The sequence below is a fragment of the Pinus tabuliformis genome, chromosome 7 (assembly GCF_031772625.1).
Source record: "Pinus tabuliformis cultivar Carrire ecotype Pingquan chromosome 7, CPIR1, whole genome shotgun sequence".
In the NCBI taxonomy this organism is placed as follows: Eukaryota; Viridiplantae; Streptophyta; class Pinopsida; order Pinales; family Pinaceae; genus Pinus; species Pinus tabuliformis.
Window position 1 is genome coordinate 927084954 of NC_142293.1, and position 20153 is coordinate 927105106.

Genomic DNA, 20153 nt, shown 5'->3' on the forward strand with positions numbered 1-20153 from the left:
CTTTGAAAAATAAAAATAAATAAATAAATAAATTTGGTTTGCGCTTGACTTTAAATATCTTATCCATAATAGAATCTACGTCATATCCTATGAAAATTTGTACATATTTAAGCATTTTTTTTTTGTAAACTGATGCTGGAGAGTTTTATTAAAATAAAAGTTTTTACATTGACAACTTGTTGACAAGCCTCCCAAACGATATCACCATCAGGGCTGCAAAAATCATCCTCAAGGTACAACATAGGGACTAGAACATAACCAACATAGGACATAAATGTAAACAAGAACAACGAGTACCAACATATATGATAACCAAAATAATCAATATCACAAACAAGTGGTTTCAAAAACCAAACAACAATAGTGTGGGCTAGTGCCCCATGGATCGTTCCAACGACACAGGGAGAAATTGCTGCAAATCGTCCAAGACATTAACCTTAACCATTAAGCACCTCATCAAAATCATGAGAACAACATGAATCAACCCTTACAGGGCAGGGACCAACTAGTGAGGGCCGCAACAAAAACATGTAAGTAAGCATGAACCAACACTTATAGAGCTAGGAACAACCATCAAAGCATCTTTAACTGACTGAAGAACAACACTATGAGTCGACACCATAGAGTCCAAGAGGCTTTGATAGCCACTAATGAAAAGATACAGAAGGATCCAACCAACTAAAACACATGCAAATGCTAATGTCCAAGGAAAAAGTCTTAATAACCACCCAAGTGTTGTTGCCAAACCATCACTGAGTCTCTTTGCCAAAACATGAAGAAACATTATTGCAAAAACTCCCAGAAAATACCAAAAAACTTCACTGACAAGCGTTAGTGCTAATCAAACAAAATAACAATGAAGTTGGGAGGAATGTCAACAGAGGGATGCATAATATCGCCTGGAGGTTCCACCGAAGGAAGCATAATGCCTCCAGAAGGGTCCAACGAATCCCTTGATGCCAAGTCAGACACCATGAAAAATTCCACCCTAACTAGACGAACATCAATATCATCAAGGACATAACAAATGTTCCTGAGAATTATTTTAATGTCATCTTGTCCAACAAAGAGTTTATAATTGTCCACTTGTTTGTCTCTTAAAACCATACGAAATAAAGTATCCAATTGTTTGTGAACCGAAAGGGAGCAGAGAAAGTATAATCTCCATTTCATGAATCTTCCCGAGTCCAGGAGCCATCAAAGACCCTTATCTCCAACTTTCGAGTTAAAAAAGTAAGAGCGGTCTCCAAACTCTTGTGCTTCCATTTGACGAATTTCCTTCTATATTTCTGGAGGCATTGAATCAAAATATGAGGTAAAGTCCTAGGTGAAAAGTCTCTAGGGTTGCAAATGAGCATGGCTAGCCCCCCCTCTTTGGTTAGCCAACCGTTAACGAGGAGGCATGAGAGAAAAGACTAGACCACCACCCCAAATAAGAGTCAGACCAATTAGAAAAACACAGGGGTCACACGGTAAATTTGAAAAAACATAAGCAAAGATGACTAAGTCGTCCTCCCAACACCCCAAACAAAGGTTTATACCAGGACTAAAATTAAAGATACCAAAATTTGCAAAGAAGAAAAGGGCACAACCCTATTACCCCAAATGACAAACTCGCTCTAAAGAAAATACCTTTGAAATCCCCAAACTTCACCCACCCAGAGAACAATTCACAGAGAAATGAACCAACGAATAAATTGACCCTGAGCTTAGATATGAAAACGAGTTGAGTGAAATGTCAATTACATAATTTTCTATCCAATTTTTTGGAACAATGAAAAGGTTAGGCTTATTGAAAGAAACTAAGCCTAAAACCCAGACTCGATGGAACACTAGTAGAGAAACCTTTAGAACCTTGATACTAGTACCAAATTGAAAAATTATTGGGGTACCAACAACCACATACAAAGACTGGGAAAGGAAACAAAATACCTATTGATTCATTAGTATGAAGGGTTGAGTTGGAGAGAACCACCACCAGTTCAAAGACCAACCCACATTAATAATTGTGAAGGAATAACACAAAGAACATTGACCAAACACCAACATTAACATAACAATAGCTTCAAAAAATGGGGTCCTTGTCATGTCGAAACTGGAGTGAGGACTTGCCACTCCCCACTACCAAAAGCAACTATCACCCACTGAGCAAGGCTCGTCACCACCAATCTCGCAGATTGACTACCATCAATAACTCTGCCACAACACGTAGTATGACCACCACCCTCTACTGTAAAAACTCTCTCGCCTGAAGTCACGCAATGATCGACACTAATATAACAAAGGTAATGAGGCGAGGAGGGCACCTCACCTTATTGTGTTTCACAAAACAAATCCACCACCTTTTCGTTAAGCCATGTGGGTATTTAACATGATGATACATAAGTTGGTCTAGGAATACACTATAACCATTTCGTGCTACACTGCGTTTGGAAACAGACAAGTGGGAGTCTAAAACCCCATTCTCCATTAAATGCCTTCGAGAATTACGCCCCCATCGGGGATACATATTTAAGCATTACCATAATGTCTCCACTCTAACCATTTCTTAATAGATACATGCAGAATTACACACTCCATGTGGATGATCCTCCAACAATGGCCACAATATAGTCTCCATTTGGATGAATCTTCAACAAATTAACATCATGAATTGGTACATGGATCACAAACAACTACTAGCATTGTTAGTTTTATTACAATGATGAAACTAAATCACAAATGAGCAACAAAGTGGCTAACTATATATGTAGTCTAAATTATTGCCATTTTGATAAGTTTTTTGCAATTATGTAGTGACAATTATTTTCTATGATGGGTTAAGTTAGGATTTTTGTAGACACATTTAGGTCACTATGAAGGAAAAGGTTTGATGAGACAAAGAGTCCATTTCAACTCTTGAATTCAATCTCAAATCTACTAACAAGGACATTCAATTCTTGAATTAATTTCATGATATGCTGCTAGCAGACCCAATTTTTGTTACTTAGTCACACGTTTGTGACACAAGCCCAAGGTATTGCATGCTGGAGTATAACCCAGGGGAGTCAACGTACCCCACTAGATATACTACACCATTTACGAATATGACCTATCAGAAGTCCTTAGTTGTTGGACCTCCCCATTTTCAAAGGCCTTATATGTGAATTTTGTGGGAGGCAATCCTATTGTGGATATTTCTCATAACACTTAGGCATCAATTTTTTATATTGATCCTTTGTTCAATGCCACTATCAAATTCATTATGTCATGTTGGGGGTTTCATTGGATCTAACCTAGATCTTGATGTTCTTTTAATGTTTCGGTGCTTTTGCATAAATATTGTAAAAGGAAAGGAACCATTTGCTTGTGAGGCTAAGATGCTTCATTGGCGGTGGGAAAGGATTTGCAATTGGCACATGTTCTATATTTGGTTTGGAAAACCCTTGTTGATAAGTTTTTAGGCCACATAATGAATTTATAATAGCTAGTCAAGTACATTCAATCTCATTGGATCCCTATCTTGAGTTATCTCCGTGTTTGTCATGATTTTTATAGGGTTGGTTTGGATTTTCTTTCGATGAGGAGGATGCATAAAAGATGATGGAATAGATATGTTTTTTTCAATCATAATGATGCTTGGATTGAAACCTTGGCACCCGTTATTTGATGTTTGATTGTTGCATGATAGTACGTCAATATGGGTCAAATTGCCTAATCTTTCTTTAGAATTTCGGAATGAAGAGGGATTTTTGGCGATTGGAAATAATATTGGTAAATCCATTATTGATGATCTAGGTTTCAAGGATTGTAACCCCTGCGATGTAGCATTTTTCCCAGTAGATATTTATGCTTGCCAATGTTTAAATGAGTCTATACAAATTGTCAATCGAAACCACACTTTTTACCCATACATTGGATGATCGAGATCTTGGGGGCTAAGATCTAGAAGGCTTAAATGAACAATTTACTAAGAGGTGATTTATAATTCACTATCTTCCTTGCACAAACTACACTATTTAGGCCCTATCTAGTTCTTTTTTGGATATTATCACATCTTATGATCTTATTAGTTAGAACTAACCAAATAAAGATTCTAGTATTTAGATGAATTTCTAACTTCCATACATTCTACACCACCACAACCTTTTATCTCTTATTTCTTCTTCAATTTTAGCTTCCTAACCTAATTTTGTTGCGAGTACCCCTATAACATTATTTCTAGACCACTTTAATTCATGATCATGTTTGCCAAGACATATGACCTCGTGCTTTAATAAGCTTGTTACATTGCGTCCACTCACTAGTTCATCTTGTAATTTCAACTATTTTGTTGGTTTCCAAGATTGCATCTAACCTCCTTGTTCCACAACACCCAATACATCTACCAAGCTTGTGATTTCTTTACGATGAAGGATGTGGAGGAGAGGAATTGATAACTTACAATTTCCACTACATAAAATTAAAAAATCACTACTTATAGGCTTAAGGTTATACATAAAATATTCTCCTAAATATATCAATTGGGTTGTGGTCTAGTGATTGGGATAGGTTCCATGTAAACAATGCATATTAAAACTTTGGGAAAAACATAAATCCTTTTTTATATGATAGAAGGTACTTACATCTTGATATCTAGATGTTGGTTTCCCTTATCACTATGACATCCATATAAATTAAATGACTCATAAATGCTGATAAGTATCAATTTATGATAAGCATAAAGACACACACCTCATGATGCATCTCACACTACCAAGATTAAAAAATAATAAAAAATAAAAAAATTACAAATTTATTTTAAATGATTATTAATTATAAAAATAATTAATATATGAGTTAAACATAAATGCATTTAAAAAAAACATGTAACAAGATTCTTAGGCATGGCGATTCACTCCATATTACCATGGAGATTTTTAACCTGTAAATAGGCTTTGTTACAATATCATGGGCCACTACCATGGCTTGTTATGCCTTCCACTTGGTTTCAAATCCCATGGGGGACCTCTTTGGCCATTTGACCTGTTATGCCTTCCGGTGAGTTTCAAATCCCATGGGGCCCATCTTTGGCCCTTTATGATACCTTGTCCAATACTCTTGCTAAGTTATAAATACGTAGTATATCTGGCTTACTCGCTGTTGGATATACTCTTGGCGTTATATTGACAACAACACTTTTGGCGTTATATTGACAACAACTAGGTTTGATCTTGAGCCTAGCCCAATTACTCCAACTAGTCACCCATTCACCCATGGTAAACAAAAAATATTTTATGTACATTCATTTTAATTTAATTTTCTAACATTTTGTAGTTAAATTAAAAAGCAAAAAAAGCATAACTACCTTTAAGATAAATCTCAACCCTTTATCCATAAGCATAACTACCTTTAAGATATATCTCAACCCTTTATCCATGGTTATTAATAAAAATATTCTATAAATATTAAATCTTCACCATCCACTTATTAATTATTAGTATTTGAATTAAAATTTTAAAACACTTTTTCCAAAATAAAGATACTATATTATCTAAACATATTAAGTTTTGAAGTTTTTAGCTGAAATGTAACTTTTTTTGGGCAAGATTTTTAACTGCATATATAAATTCAACCGCCTAAAAAACTATTTGAGAAAAATTTACTCAAACTTATAATTCAAAAAAATCTCTACTACGTCGAATATATATATATATATATATAAACCTTAATAAAATAAAAATAAATAAAAATATTTAAATAAAACTTACTAAAATAACTTATCAAGGTATTCTACCTTCCTCAATTAAAGCGGTTTTATTAAGGTATTCTACCTTCCTCAATTAAGGCGGTTTTACCTTCCTCGTAATTTTATCTAATAATAAAAACAGTATTAATTTATCATCCTTGGGCACCCCTCGGCATGGACCTGGCAGCAAAAGCGTATAATGATCACCATTTATCACAGTCATATCATAAATCCCCACGAAGATATACAGTGTACTCAATCATGTGAATCACGAGATTCCAAAAGCGGAGACAACAGGAACGGGGGATTCAGTGTTTGAGCGTATATGCCGGTTCCTGCCAGCGCTGAATATGGCCAAGGGCGTGGTGAAGGGCAAGGGCAAGAACGTCAAATCCAAACCTAAAACTCAGCCTCCGGTATTTTATTGTTTCAAACCCTCTGCATTAACCATCTCCCTTTGAAATGATATGCATCTGCCAATGCTATAACTAATTTTCTGGTGTGGCATAGTTGCACTCCATTCGTTTATTTTACTGAGTTTTATTCACAACCTGATTCATTGAAGATTGAAAGTTTTCTCAGCTGCAATCGAATTCATAATATATTTTACTGTTAGCAAACATTTAACGGAGAACCCAGTTATATAATCTGTAAAATTCCAGGCTTTGAGACATCCTGTAAACAGCTAGGAAATGGAAATGATCCCCGAGTCTCGGAAAATGTTGGCTATAACTTTATAATAATAAGAAGCAAATAGAATTGGATTTAGGGTTTAAAAAATATTTTTTCGGGAGTCTTTAATCATAAGTGGAAGATATTTATATTAAGCAAAACAGCTGCATCCCGCAGCAAATATACATCAAAAGCCTTCCTGAAGAAGGCGTAAATAATAATTTAAATGAAGACTATCTATTATTCTATAGCTACAGCCTTAAAAAGGCAATAACAACTGCTTCGGGTAGATCTTGATGGCGTATATTCTATAAAAAAGGGACCCAGAAAACTAGTTACTTTAAACAACACACAATCTCATAAAAAGGCTTTTCGGCTGGCTGCTTCGTCTTGAGCTGCCTTGGCTGAGTCCGAGTGGACAGTCCATTTTGACAATTTCTCAATTCTTTGGAAGCTGGTAAACAGTTTCATTGTCCTGACAGCGCCACAGTTAGAATGGATAGATTGCACCTGATTAGATGCACCTGACTGTTCTGCTTTGGACAGATTTATGACCATAGTGCGGAACATGCCGCAGTCTGCTTCCAATACAGAGATTTGGGTCTTAAATTGAACGATAGTACCCATTATTGTAGCAATTTGTGAGATTACTTGATTATCCTATCCCTGAATTCTTCCCATAGTTACCAAAATAGAACTTCTGTTACCATTGATGGCATCCTCATTACTTATTTGGCTCTTAAATTGAACGATAGTACCCATTATTGTAGCAATTTGTGAGATTGCTTGATTATCCTATCCCTGAATTCTTCCCATAGTTACCAAAATAGAACTTCTGTTACCATTGATGGCATCCTCATTACTTCTCAACGCTGACTATTGGAAATACGGGGGGGGGGGGGGGCGGGTGAATTAGCATTTTTTAGCATCTAGCACTTTTTAATTCTTTTCGGAGTATTAGTTAATCTTTAGTTATTATTATAGTTCTTCTTCAAATAATCATAAATAATAATCAACAGTAGACAACACCCAACAACAATGTAGAAAGATAAAACAATGGAAACAAATTTTTAGGTGGAAAACCCCCTCCGGATCAAAAACCACCAAATGTTTCTTAGTAATTGTCTTCTCTTCCTCTGTAAAAGAAAAGTAATTACATCAAGTTTTCAACTACAATTGAAGGAGGTTCTAACCTATAGGACACTACTAAACCCTAATTTAAGTCACATGGTTCGTGTTCAAGTTCAGATTCGACAATGATTAGGTTTGGTTCGAGTTCGAATTTTTTGATGAGGTTCGCCATTAGGTTCGTCTATATGCATTTTCTATATATATACATATATTGACTTTAAAATGAAATATAGGATATAATAGTAAGAAATTGACATCAATAGACACAAAAACCTCTATCATGGACAAGGAAACTACAAGGATAGATTACATGGTTGAGTTGTGACATGAGGTCATAAGTTTTGATCTATGGACTTGGTCAATGGCTATGAGGTTCGATGAGGTTCACCGAACCTCAAAAATTCTTTAAGGTTTGCCAAAATTCGAACCTCAAGGTTGAAGTTCGACGAACTTTGTGACACAGACCCTAATAACCTGCTGCAATTAGAAGGACACCTCAACGCCCTATAGATCAGGCCACAACCTGACGAGTGCCCCAACACGCTATTTACTAGTTGCTGTAGGAAGGATACTTCATCGCCTTGTTGTTTATTAGCCCCAATTGAAAGGACGCCACAACACCCTGCCCTAGTACCACCCTACTGCCCTGAAGTATTCTCAGGCCACAACCTGAAGGTGACTCCAATAACCTGCCTTGCACCACCCTACCACCCAGAAGAGCCGACAGACCACATTTCACAATTTTTAGACTGGATCTTCTTGTGCTCTAATTCAATATAAGTAGATAGTAGATAAGAGAATGTTGCTCTATTCAAGATGAATATCTTGTCAGGTCCTGCAGCTACACAACTAATCACACTGTACAATCCTGATCACCGCACAAAGCTGCTCAAACCAATCACTGATATACACTGCACATCAAACCCTAACTATCAATGCTGCCAAATCGACTTAAAACTACACAACCGTCACTGCTCATCACTGTACAAATTGCTACCACTGCACATTGCTATAGGCCACTGCACATCAATACTGAATCACCGCACTGCATATGAATAAATGAGCGTTCATGAGCTCACAACACTAGCTAGCATCACTATACCGAATTGCCTGTACTACTGCAAACACTGAACCCAAATGTTTGATAATGTCATACTCCAGGATGCCTCAGATCATCCCTATGACCTACTAGCAATGCTCTCAAGCAAGGCCCAGGGAGGTTTAACAGCATATGCGTAAACACTGCTGCTCAGATAGTCTATACCCTGGAGCCATCATTACCCATTGTAGTCACGTATATCACTGTCCAACGAGGTTGTCATAAACCAATTGCAATACTGTTACATAACTGTTGTCACACGTGCACATCTATACTCATAATTACAAGTGCTACTGGATTGCTACTTCATGCCTTCAAAAGTATATGATAGGTATGCTTGGTGCACAAAAATAAGCCTTAATAGATGCAAGTCAAACCATATAAATGCACCCAAAAGACTACAACAGTTAGACCATCTCTACATGTCTACTAAGAGTTTAAAGGGGGTTGAGAGTACAGGAGACTAGTTACATATCTTTCGATCTTCACCTAGCAAAATAGTTTCAACATAAATTTAATCCTTGTGCACAAAGATGTTGACCTTGAGAGGGCGTAATTTCAGAAATAAAAGGTAGGGTTGCTTCAGATCTAAACGAAACCCTTTTAGGCCACTGTCAATAGAGATAGATTAAGTTTTGTTGGTCTATAATGATAAGCCTTGCTCAAAGATCATTGCCCTAGAGGGCTGAAGACATCCTTCCTACAGTAAAACCAATGATCACCCAAGTACCAAACCAAAACAAATGCAAAACTCCCAAAACCCTCTTGCTTGATTTTCTATTCTTCTAAAGGGCCGAAGGTTATAATTTCAGAACTTGACTTCTTTTTACCTAAAAACCTCTCGCTTGATTTTTTGTTCTTCTAAAGGGCTGAAGGTTATCATTTCAGAGCTTGACTTCTTTTTAATTTGCATTAACGTTCATAACTAAGAAGAGAGGTATGGGGCCTCTTTTTATAGGTCTAGGAGGGGTTCTAATGATGATCGTTTGAGGACTTAGTAAGGGGCTTGTTAAGTTAGACGTTCAAGGGCATTTAGGAGGAGAACTTTGACTTAGGATATATCAAAAATAATTTAAAGTAATATATGCCTTGTGGGCAAAGTAAGAAGGGCCACTAGCTATTTAATGGATGAATGATCATTAATATAATTTCATTAATAATAAATAATAATAACTAACCCTTAAGATCCCTATTTAATATTTGTGTTAAGGATCTTTCTTAGAAATATTTTCAATTCCACTAGAAATTTGAAACCAATGATTGGCTTAGTGCATGTGTTCCTACCAAGGTTGTGAAGTCAAAGATTGGGTCATTGCCTTTGGTTCTTGAAGTTATTCAACTTATACACAATGAGATTGCAGTGAGAATCCTTGTCATATATTGACAATCGCAGGTGAATAAGGTGTCATGTCACTACCCCTTGGGGTTTTAGCCCAAAATTTGGGGTCATCAACTTTAAACACTATTATCTCTCAAACCAGGAGGCCTCTCACTCAGGGCGTGCCACATACCACTGAAAATATCTTGACGAAGTGAATCCAATGATGTGGATCTCTAAGTCAAACTCAATATTTTGACCCTTCAATAACCCTCGACAAAGTTGGGGTACATCCTCAGTCTAGGGAACCCAAACCCTAGGACTCAGGTTTTCAACCATCCAACTGTGGAGCTGCCAAATTGATGTAATCTGATAATTACTAAGAAGCGCTCATTGTTCATTTGACATCAATGGCTGGTGTTTTATTCAAAGTCAAACCCAGTCAAACCATAGGTTTGACATTAATGACAACGCCATCCAACACTCACTTGATCTCCTACAATTCTCTATAATCTATTTGATGAACAATGTTGTACAACACCAGATATGAAATTGCAACTCTAATAACGCTGGTCCGCAGTTCTGCAGAGATCACTGGGACCAGGAATTTGGTCTGACACAGTTTTGATCTCGAAATCAAAGAAACACAAAAGAAACCACTCCCCCAGAGAAACTAGAGAAGACACAATCTTCAAGAGAAGGAAGAGACAAAGCTTTTGGAACTTGAAGGTCTTTAAAGTTTTCCCAATCGAGACCAAAACTAGAAACTATGTAAAGTAAACCCAAGAAAAAAAGAAAGCACTGTAAACTTTCAGAGTTATATGAAAATTGAGAAAAAAACCCCGATAGAGACAAGGGCCTGGGAGGGAACCTTTGTACGCTCCCGAAGCACTCTACTTTTGAATGGAAGGGATAGGGATAAATGGGTCTGCCTACTAGTGTTCCAAAGCAAAAGAAAGACCAAGCACGCTAATCACTTCACGAAGCCAAAGTTCACATTGGAGATTGAGCCTGAGCTCTTGTAACTCCACTGTGAAAAGTCATCAATCCCCACCATTATCCCATAATGGTACCGAAGTAAACCTCCTACATGTTGAATTACATTTGAAAATGATTGTTGCTTCATGCAAGTCAAGGGAGATAGTACCTTCAGATTAGATACACCACTAAATGACAAACTTTCTTTGTATGATGCCATATGTATAATTAATTGGACACGACGTGCCTTGACTTGCACGATCTTCATGACTTGCCATATTTATAATTAATTGGACATGACGTGCCTTGACCTTCATGATTAACTATGGGATTGGTTGGTTGCTAAGTTTACCATTAAACCGTGATTTTCCACATTTTCAAAGGAGTGGCTTGATTGGTGCAATTGTCCGCAAAAGCATTGTGCTCTCGTACTGCATGGAGAAACTTGACCTTTGGTAAATTTTTGACTTCTTGGTTTATCCTTTCTAGTAGCAATGCTAAAGAACATCATTTGGACTTTTGTTTGACAAGTGCCCGATGACATTTTTTGAATCGCCTATCACGTATAATCTTTGGATGCCAATGCTTGTAGCAATCTTTAACCTTGCAATAGATTGTACACTTCAACCTGGTTATTTGTTGACATGCTCAAAACCCAAGCATATTTAAGTTCAAGAATCTCCACCTTAAACACTTGCCATAGGGTCCCAAGCATATTTAAATTAAAGAATCTCCACCTCCCAACACCTGTCATAGGGTTTAAAAAAATGTTGTGGAGAAATCCCGACATCAAAAAAATAGAGCCCACATTTAATTTATTTTACATATATTATTTAAATTTCTAATATAAATAAATTAGCACATTATTTATCATATTTCAAAATTCAATATAAATAAATTAGCATATTACTTATCACATTAATCATTCAGTATAAATTGTTAAAATTTGACAGCTCAGGGATGAATTTCTCCTAGAAGAAATCATATCTTTCAGTTCTGTTTGAACCACTTATAATAAAATTTCATTTCTAACAATTCTAATATGACTTTCCAAAAATAGTAAGTCACATCTCAATTTGGAAGTGACTTTCCAAAAATAGAAATTCATGTCTAAATGATCAAGGATGATCTCGACATATGGAATCCACTTTAAAATCAAATCAATCATGATTATACAAGTCAAGAATTAATATTTTTATCCTTGTATTATTATTATTATTATGATACTATTATTTATAAAATAGTCTAAAGTCGTTCACCTTTAATGGATTAATAAAAATGAATTCTCTCATGAAATAAGTAAATTAAATTGAGAATCTCTTACTTGGAAAATTGAACCTCTCTCTTGGAATAAAATAGTAACTCCATACTTAAGAGAATGTAACTCTCCCTCACTAATTCAATGTATGGCAAAATTGTAACTCCTCCTCATTAAATGCACTTGTAACTCCCTCATTCAATTCAATTTGTAACTCTCACCAAATATTCTCTCATGTCTAAGTGTAACTCTCTCTCTCCTTAATTTGAATTGTAACTCCTCAAGACATGTGTACCTCTCTCTCTATTCTTGGGATGAGTTACACTTCTCCTTAAGTAACTCCTCTTTCATGGAATTCGATTCTCCTCTTATTGGCCCAAGGCATGAATTCATTTTGTAACTCCTCTTCTTTCTTATCTATTTAAGCAAGAGCAAGTGAGAGTTGATGTAGCATGTTCATTGTGAAGAAGGAGAGCTAGTGTTGAGTGTGTGCAAGAGAAGTGTGAGAGCAAGTGAAGAGTAAGAGCAAGGGAAGAACTGGAGCAAGTGTGAAGGACAAGATCTAATCAAGAGGAGGAGGAGATCTTCAAGCAAAGAGCAAGAGCACTTTAGCTGCAAGTTGATCATATATTGGTGACTTTATTCATTCTCATTCTTTCTCTTTCTCTGTAATCTGCTGAACAATTGAAGAAATTTAATAGAAGAAGAATCATTTGGGTTTTACCTTTGTGGGTTTTGCCCTAGTCATTGGACCTAACTCTCAGTGTCTCATATTTGTGCTTGACTGTCTTCATATGTTCTTTAAGTTTATGTTCTATCTACAATTGATGATCTGAAAAGCTGTGAAGAAGAAATATGCAGTCTAAGTAATTTTAATTTTTTTTTTTGTGTGTAAGCTTGGTAGATCTCCTTTTTCTATTAATATTTCATAAACATATTGCCTTTGGTTTTCAAAGTTCTGCTGGCGGTCTCAACTTGCCCGTAGGAAACCAGGTCTTTTGGCCACGTATCTGCATCAAACGCTGTCCAAAGTTTAAACAGAGTAATTCTAATCATCCATGCTACATTGGCTACCTTATCTTTTACATGCTTCATGCTTGAAAAGTACCTTATCTTCTATATGAATCATGCTTGAAAAGTAAATGCTAATCGTCATAAAACAAAATTTAACTAACTGGACTGTTTCATTCATCTGAGGAATCAACTGGGCTGGGGCTTTCGCACTCAACCCAGGTACTTCACTTTGCATCACAGTCTGGCGCTGCTGTTTGACTCTATTCAGGCATAGATTGTTATGATACAACTGCATTTGAACTGATTGAATCTCCTTCTGGAGATCCTTTAGGCTTGGTTTTGCTGGTCTGTCCTCTTCCGGTTCTTCTCTTTCCTTGTAAGTGGTCATTGCTTTAGCCAGGATGTTTTTCATAACCCAATATTGTTGGATGGTCTGCCGAAACAATGTTTGGCGGCCTCGGGTATTGCTTGGATCCTTAATTATTGTCTCCCATTCTTTTGCTTGAATCTCTTCATTCTCGATGTTGGCATTTAACTCTCTTTCCCATTCAGAAATAACTGCTTTCACCTTGGCCGGGGTTCCTACATAGTAGGCATTGATGAGATTCTGCATACTTTCCTGTCCTGTTTTCCTTCCTCTTTTCCTCGGAGGTTTGCTTGCGGATGGCTCCAGGCCTTTCATTTTTTTCTCTGTCTTTCCCGTTCTTCTGTTCCCTTTCCTTCCCTGTTGTTTGCCTTCCTTAGCCATCTGTGTCTTCTCGCTGCTCCTTTCATTCTTGCACGAACGACATGCCTGGACCGGGGCTTGGTAAGCATTGGCGTGATGCAAGTGCCGTTCCGTCGGAGCCTTCTGAACACTGGCGTTTGTGCTACCTATAATGTAAACCAGAATTAAGACATTATAAACCAGAATGAAATTATCCTTAGTATACGAATAATAATTTATGATCTGGGTTTTGGTCTTTGTTTTGTCAAAATTCCTTGTGTTCATGCTTTGATTCATGGACTGAGAATTGGCCTTGTTCCTTCTCGAATTCCCAGCATTCTTCCCCACAATTTCAGGTTGAGACTGCTCTGGTGCAGTCTCTTTCATCCACTCCATGCCCTCTTTGCTTCTCATTCCCCAGACGACTCCCAGGTGCCCCTCTCTACCCTCATAGGTTAGCAAGATAGAGAAACCTCCATCTTCAGGGTTGCTGCACTTTAGCAATCGGTTTGCCCTCCTGACCGAATCCCTCAAGACCACCCTGAGCCTCAAGCATCCTATGCTACCAAACCTGCCATCGGGACTCCTAGAGGTCTTTCTCTCCTGGTTTTCTCTACCCCAGAGAGCAAGAAATTGCTTTATCCTTTCCCACCAGTCTACAATTTTGTCTCCAGGCAGCGAGATTCCTGACCTTCTCCAGGCAATCCCCCCGATGAGGCTTAGCCAAATTCGGGTTTGGGCTTTCTCCCCTCCTCGGTCGAGGGGCTAGCTGCTTCTCCAGCCCATTCCAGGGCTTGCTTCGACCCTATTCTAAGGGGGTGCACTTAGACAAGCAGGCCAGAGGTTGCACTAGGGTTTGATTTCACTCCAGGCCTCTCGCAGTTCCCCTTGTTTCCCTCCCCCCAATCCAGATACCCTTCCTTAACTGCCATAAGAAGTTCCTCATACAAATACAGAGAGATACGCTCAGGATGACTCTACTTTCTAAGTCAATTTGGCCCGACAGTCTCCTTATACCCCAGGACCTTGCTACCTTCATACGAGGTTCAAATTTCCCTTCCCCCCCTGCTATCAGGGCTATCCTGCCCCAGGTTGACAGGCCAATAACCCAAGGGTTCCAAAATGCTTTGTTTCTTCTTTCAATTGGGTAAACCATAATAATTAACCAACAATCTTCTACAGAACTCACTACTGTTCCTCTTACAGTCGAAATTTCTCTCAAATTCCAATTCATTATTTCCTTATCGATGTAGGGGAGGGCTGGAGGCACATACTAGGTTTTACAAGCGAAGGTCGAATTCTAGACGACTTCCCCCAAATCTCGACGCTTGCCAGCTCCGACTGCACGTTCTACCTCCGCTTCTTGCATGCAAATGCCCATCAAACTTGCTACCTTTTCCTTTAATTTGCTCTCCCACCTACTCGTCTTCACTCCCAAGGTACTTACCACTTGCTTTGCTCCACTGGCCGCCTCCCTTTCCTTCGCATGTGCGTATGGAATTGAGCACCCACTTACCTTCCATTTAATGTCTGTCATCATTGCCTTCCCGCTTCTGGCTGCTCCTGTCGTCTTATATTTCCCGGTTCTCCATGTACGCTTGCCAACACCCCTGCTATCTGTCCAACTTCTCTTACCTCTACCCTCCTTTGCCCGCCACAGCCCGATCGGGGGTTCTCTCCTTTTTTCGTTATCTATTCTTAGGATTTCCACAAGACTGCTCATTCCTTCTGTTCGACTTAAGTCGTCGCCCCTTATATCAAGGTTGCTACTGGTTTTTCCACATCCCCAGTTGGCTAGGCAGTCTGCTGCCACGTTCCCCGATCTGTGAACATGTGTCGGAATAATATAGTCTATCCTTTGTATTAGATTTCCTATTTCCTGAACCAACCTTGCCGTCCTCCAACTTTGGCTTATCTTCTCCCATCTGGTTCCTTGCTGAAGTTTTTTCACTATGTTTATTACCAGTCTCGAGTCTCCTTCCACCTCTAGTTTCTGGAACTTTTCTCTCCAAGCTATTTCTAGCCCTCGCTTTAGCGCATAGAGCTCTGCTTCATTGTTACTCGCTATTCCACAATCCATAGCATACAGTCGAATGGTGTTGCCTTGATGGTCTCGGAACACCCCTCCTGAGCCTGTAGCCCCCAGATTCCCTTTAGCTACTCCGTAGAAGTTTAGTTTTATGAACTCTTCCTAGGGAAACACGAAAAAGGTTGGGGAGTCACAGGGAGTAGGTTTCTGTTTCCATGAATTGGCCATCAGCATGCTTGGATTCAGGTTTAACCTTTCCAATATACGACATTCCTATGGAGTGGCTTCCCAATCATCTGGGTACCAGTTCTTTGCAAGAATCGTTTCTCGAATGTTCTGAACTATCATTCCCCATAACTCTACTGCTGTTCTCTTTTCCCCTTTAAAAATTCTTCGGTTCCTTTCCTTCCACACCGCCCAGAGCAAGAATCCAAGGGATATCTGCCAGGCTCGGTTCAAGATGGGATTCTGGTAAGGCTTCCTTCTCCATTTTTCCATTGTTGTTTTCATGCTTGATTGATCCCTGTCTCTATGGCCGAATAGTTGCTCGTGATACTGCCATAGAACTTCACTGTAACTGCAAGCATTTAATAAGTGTTCCATTGATTTCGTTTGTCTTTCACATATGCAGCAGACCAATGGTCCTTGCATCCCCCTTACCTGTAATTGATCCCATGTTAGTGCTCTGCCGTGCAGGACAACCCATAGGAAGAAGGCTATTTTGGGCCACAGTTTATCCTTCCAGATTCGTTCCCATATGGGTAACCCTTGCTGTTGATGATGTGTTGCTTGCAGATGGTATCCTTCTTGGATGGTGAACATCCCTTTTATTCTATATCCCCACCTTATTATGTCCGATCCTTCCGCTATTGCTATTCTTTGGGACTCCATCTCCTTCTCGTAGGTTGCCCATTGAATCGACTCTGGTGTGCCAAGCCAATCTTGTTTCCTCTTCCATTTTCTCCATTGTTCCCTTGTATCCGTTCCCCAATAGTTTTTCACGACTGATTTGCTAGGTTGTTTGTATATAGGAATATATCCGCTAGGTCTGGCCTACTGAATAATTTCTCTCTCTGCTGCCACGCCTCTTGCCAAAATCTAGCTTTGTCTCCTCCCCTGATTTCCCAGAAACTATGATTTCTTATCAGTTCTCTATTTTCAGATGCCAGATTCCATATAGCTGACCCCTTTATGTTTTCTTGGACTCTTAATCTTCCTTCTGTCGATCTTGGCATTCCATATTTTCTCCCCCATATTTCTTTCCATAGGTTTGTTCCTCCTTGAATCCATCTCCACCATAACTTAGCCCCCATGACCTAGTTTAGAATATACGGGTCTCGGAGTCCCAACCCTCCTGCTTTGTTTGGTTTACTTAGCCAATTCCAAGATAGCAGTGCCCATTTTTTGACTGTGTGTGGCCCTTGCCACAGGAATTTCTTGAAGATGTTGATCATTCCATGGCATACAGTTTTAGGGACAACTTGGCTTGATAATTGGTATATCGGGATTGACTGAAGCACTGCTTTTAGCAGTATGACTCTACTCGCCATATTTAGAGTCCTGAAAGTCCAGTTCTGCAGCCTCCCTTGGATTTTTGCCAGTAGTGCTTTCCAGTTTGCCACTCTGATCGGGTGTAGACTTAGCGGGATCCCCAGATATTTCGAGGGGAGGTTTCCTATACGAAAGCCCATTGTTCTCGCCAGGAAAGCTTGGGATTGAGCTGTTGTATTAAAGAAGAAGATATTCGACTTCTCTTTGTTGATTTGCGTTCCTGAAGCATTCGTGAAATTGTGCAAGATGTCTATCAGGGCTCTGGCTTCCTTGAGGGTTGCTTGCCCAAACATCATTATGTCATCAACAAATTGTTGATGTGTTAATGGCAGGTCATTACCCCACATTCGCAGGCCTTTAAATTGACCTCCTTGCACCTTTGCTTTTACATATCTTCCTAATCCTTCAGCTGCCAATATGAACAAGAAAGGGGACATCGGGTTTCCTTGTCTTAGCCCCCTTGTTGCATTAAATGCCTCAGTCGGAGCTCCATTTAGGAGGATTGAAAACACAGGGGTTGATATCATAGAATAGATCCAGTTTATCCATTTGGGATCGAAGCCAAAGGCTTTCAGGATTCCTTGGAGGTAAGACCAACTTAGCCGGTCGTATGCTTTTGATAGATCTAGTTTTATCATCATACCTTTAGCTTTTAGGTTCTTCAGAGAGTGAATTGCCTCTTGAGCTGTGACTATCCCATCCACAATTTGCCTTCCTTTTACAAAACCAATCTGCTCTTGAGAGATTAAGCCAGGAAGGATTGGTTTGAGGCGATTTACCATTATTGTAGCCAGAATTTTGTATATTACATTGCATAGAGCTATAGGTCTAAACCCCTGAGGCTCTTCCGAATGGTCTGTTTTGGGGATAAGAGCTAGGAAGGTGGAGTTCAAGGCTGGGTGCATCCTTTTAGTTCATCTTGACTCCTCCACTACTACTAAGATATCTTCTCCTAGAATCGTCCAGGTTGCCTGGAAAAATTCTGCTGTAAAGCCATCTGGGCCTGGAGCTTTGTTCTTTGCTAGTCCTTTGATCACTTCTTCCACCTCACTCATAGTTATTTCCCTCATAAGAGCTAGGTTCTGGTCCCTACTAACCAGTTGAGGGATATGCTGAGTAATCTTGTTTATATCTTCTGTCCTATCTAGATTAGGTTCTGTCAATAAATTTTGGAAGTGTTGGACCAACAGGTTCTCCATTTCTTCCTTTTGAATAAGGCGATTTCCATCCTGGTCTACTAAGGAGAAGATCCTGTTATGCTGGCGATGTTGGATCATCGCTTTGTGGAAGAATCTAGTGTTCCTTTCCCCCTCTCTCAGCCACTAAATTCTTGATTTTTATTTCCACAGAATTTCTTCCTGTTGCCTCCTTTCCTCCAACCTATTCAACAATTGTCTTCTTTCTCCGCTAGGGGTTCAGTGCGACCATTTGTTATTATCTGTTGTTGCACCGTTTTCATCCTTTCCTGTAGCAATTCCTGTTCCTGTTGTATGTTACCAAATTTTTCCTTGTTCCATTTTTTAATTTTATCTCTAATTTCTTTGAGACAGAGTTGGAATGTATGCATTTTGTTTCTTCATTGTTTCTTACTTGCTTTCCACCATTCCTTAAGTTTTCCTAAGAAGGTCGGGTCTCTCAACCAAAATGCTTCAAACCTAAAGGGTCTCTTGGTCTGCCCTTGTTTCAAGTCCACTTCTAGTCTAATCGGCCAGTGGTCAGATCCCATGCATGGCAGGATGGATGCCTCGTAGTATACATCTCTACTAATTAAGTTTTCAGTTGCCAAGAATCTGTCTAATTGTGACACTATTTGACGGCTTCCTCCTCTTCGGTTATTCCACGTGTACATTCCATTGATTGTAGGTATATCTACCAGGTGGAGCTCTTCTTGTAGATCCCTAAATTGTTCCATTTCAGGTTCCTCTCTTCTAATCCCTCCTTTCTTTTCCTCCAGGGTAGTTATCAGATTGAAGTCCCCTGCAATCAACGAAAGTTTTTCATCGTGCATTTGGTTTAGGGTCCTTATGCTTTGTATAAAATTTTCCTTTTCAGCTGGAATATGTGGCCCATATACTGCTGAGATCATAAACCATTCTTTGGTCCCTATATTTTGGAATCGACTTGTAAGGATTCTCTGCATTTCTATCCAGTAAGATGCCTTTACCTCTGTTGGGTTCTAGATGATTGCTATGCCCCCTGCACTTCCTTTCACATCCACTGCAACTACTTCATATCTTGGTTTCATTCTCCTTAGAATCTCTTCTAATTTCTCTCCTGTTATCTTTGTTTCCTGGAGAAGCATTATTTGAGGCTTTTCCTTTTTCAATCGATCTAGTAGGTATCTCTGTTTTCCTCGGTTGTTTAGGCCCCTTATGTTCTAGGATAGTACTATCATTGGGTAACTTTGTTGAGTTGTTGGAATACCGCTGATAGCGGTACTACCCTTCCAGTGTTTACCAACATTTCTCCCATAATTTGGATCGATTCCTGTAGATTCCTCCTTCCTCTTTTCTTTCCTCCTTTTGTTCTATTTTGATATTCCTGGGGGTTTTCTTGTTGCATGCCCAGTTGCTCTGCGATCTCTACTTGTCTCTGTCCTTGGTTGGCCTTGTATTGTTGGAAGGTTTCCTTGTACAATTTCTTTTGATCCTCTGGGATAAATCTTTCATCCAAGTGTCTCCATTCATTTA

General features: G+C 38.9%; 1 protein-coding gene across 3 annotated transcripts in view; it reads left to right on the plus strand.

Annotated features, from left to right (window-relative positions):
- The first annotated feature begins 5856 nt into the window (after positions 1-5856).
- LOC149250686 (SEC-C motif-containing protein / OTU-like cysteine protease family protein) overlaps positions 5857-20153 on the plus strand; it is a 111128-nt gene continuing 96831 nt past the window's right edge. Inside the window, exon 1 of one of the 3 annotated variants that reach the window (XM_089459186.1) lies at positions 5857-6123. Coding sequence is in view for 2 of the 3 variants with exons in the window: in XM_089459184.1 (XP_089315310.1) it covers positions 6058-6123 (66 nt within the window). In the remaining variant the exon portion in view is untranslated. The remainder of the gene's footprint in view (positions 6124-20153) is intronic. The other 2 variants (XM_089459184.1, XM_089459185.1) reach the window with 2 other exon arrangements.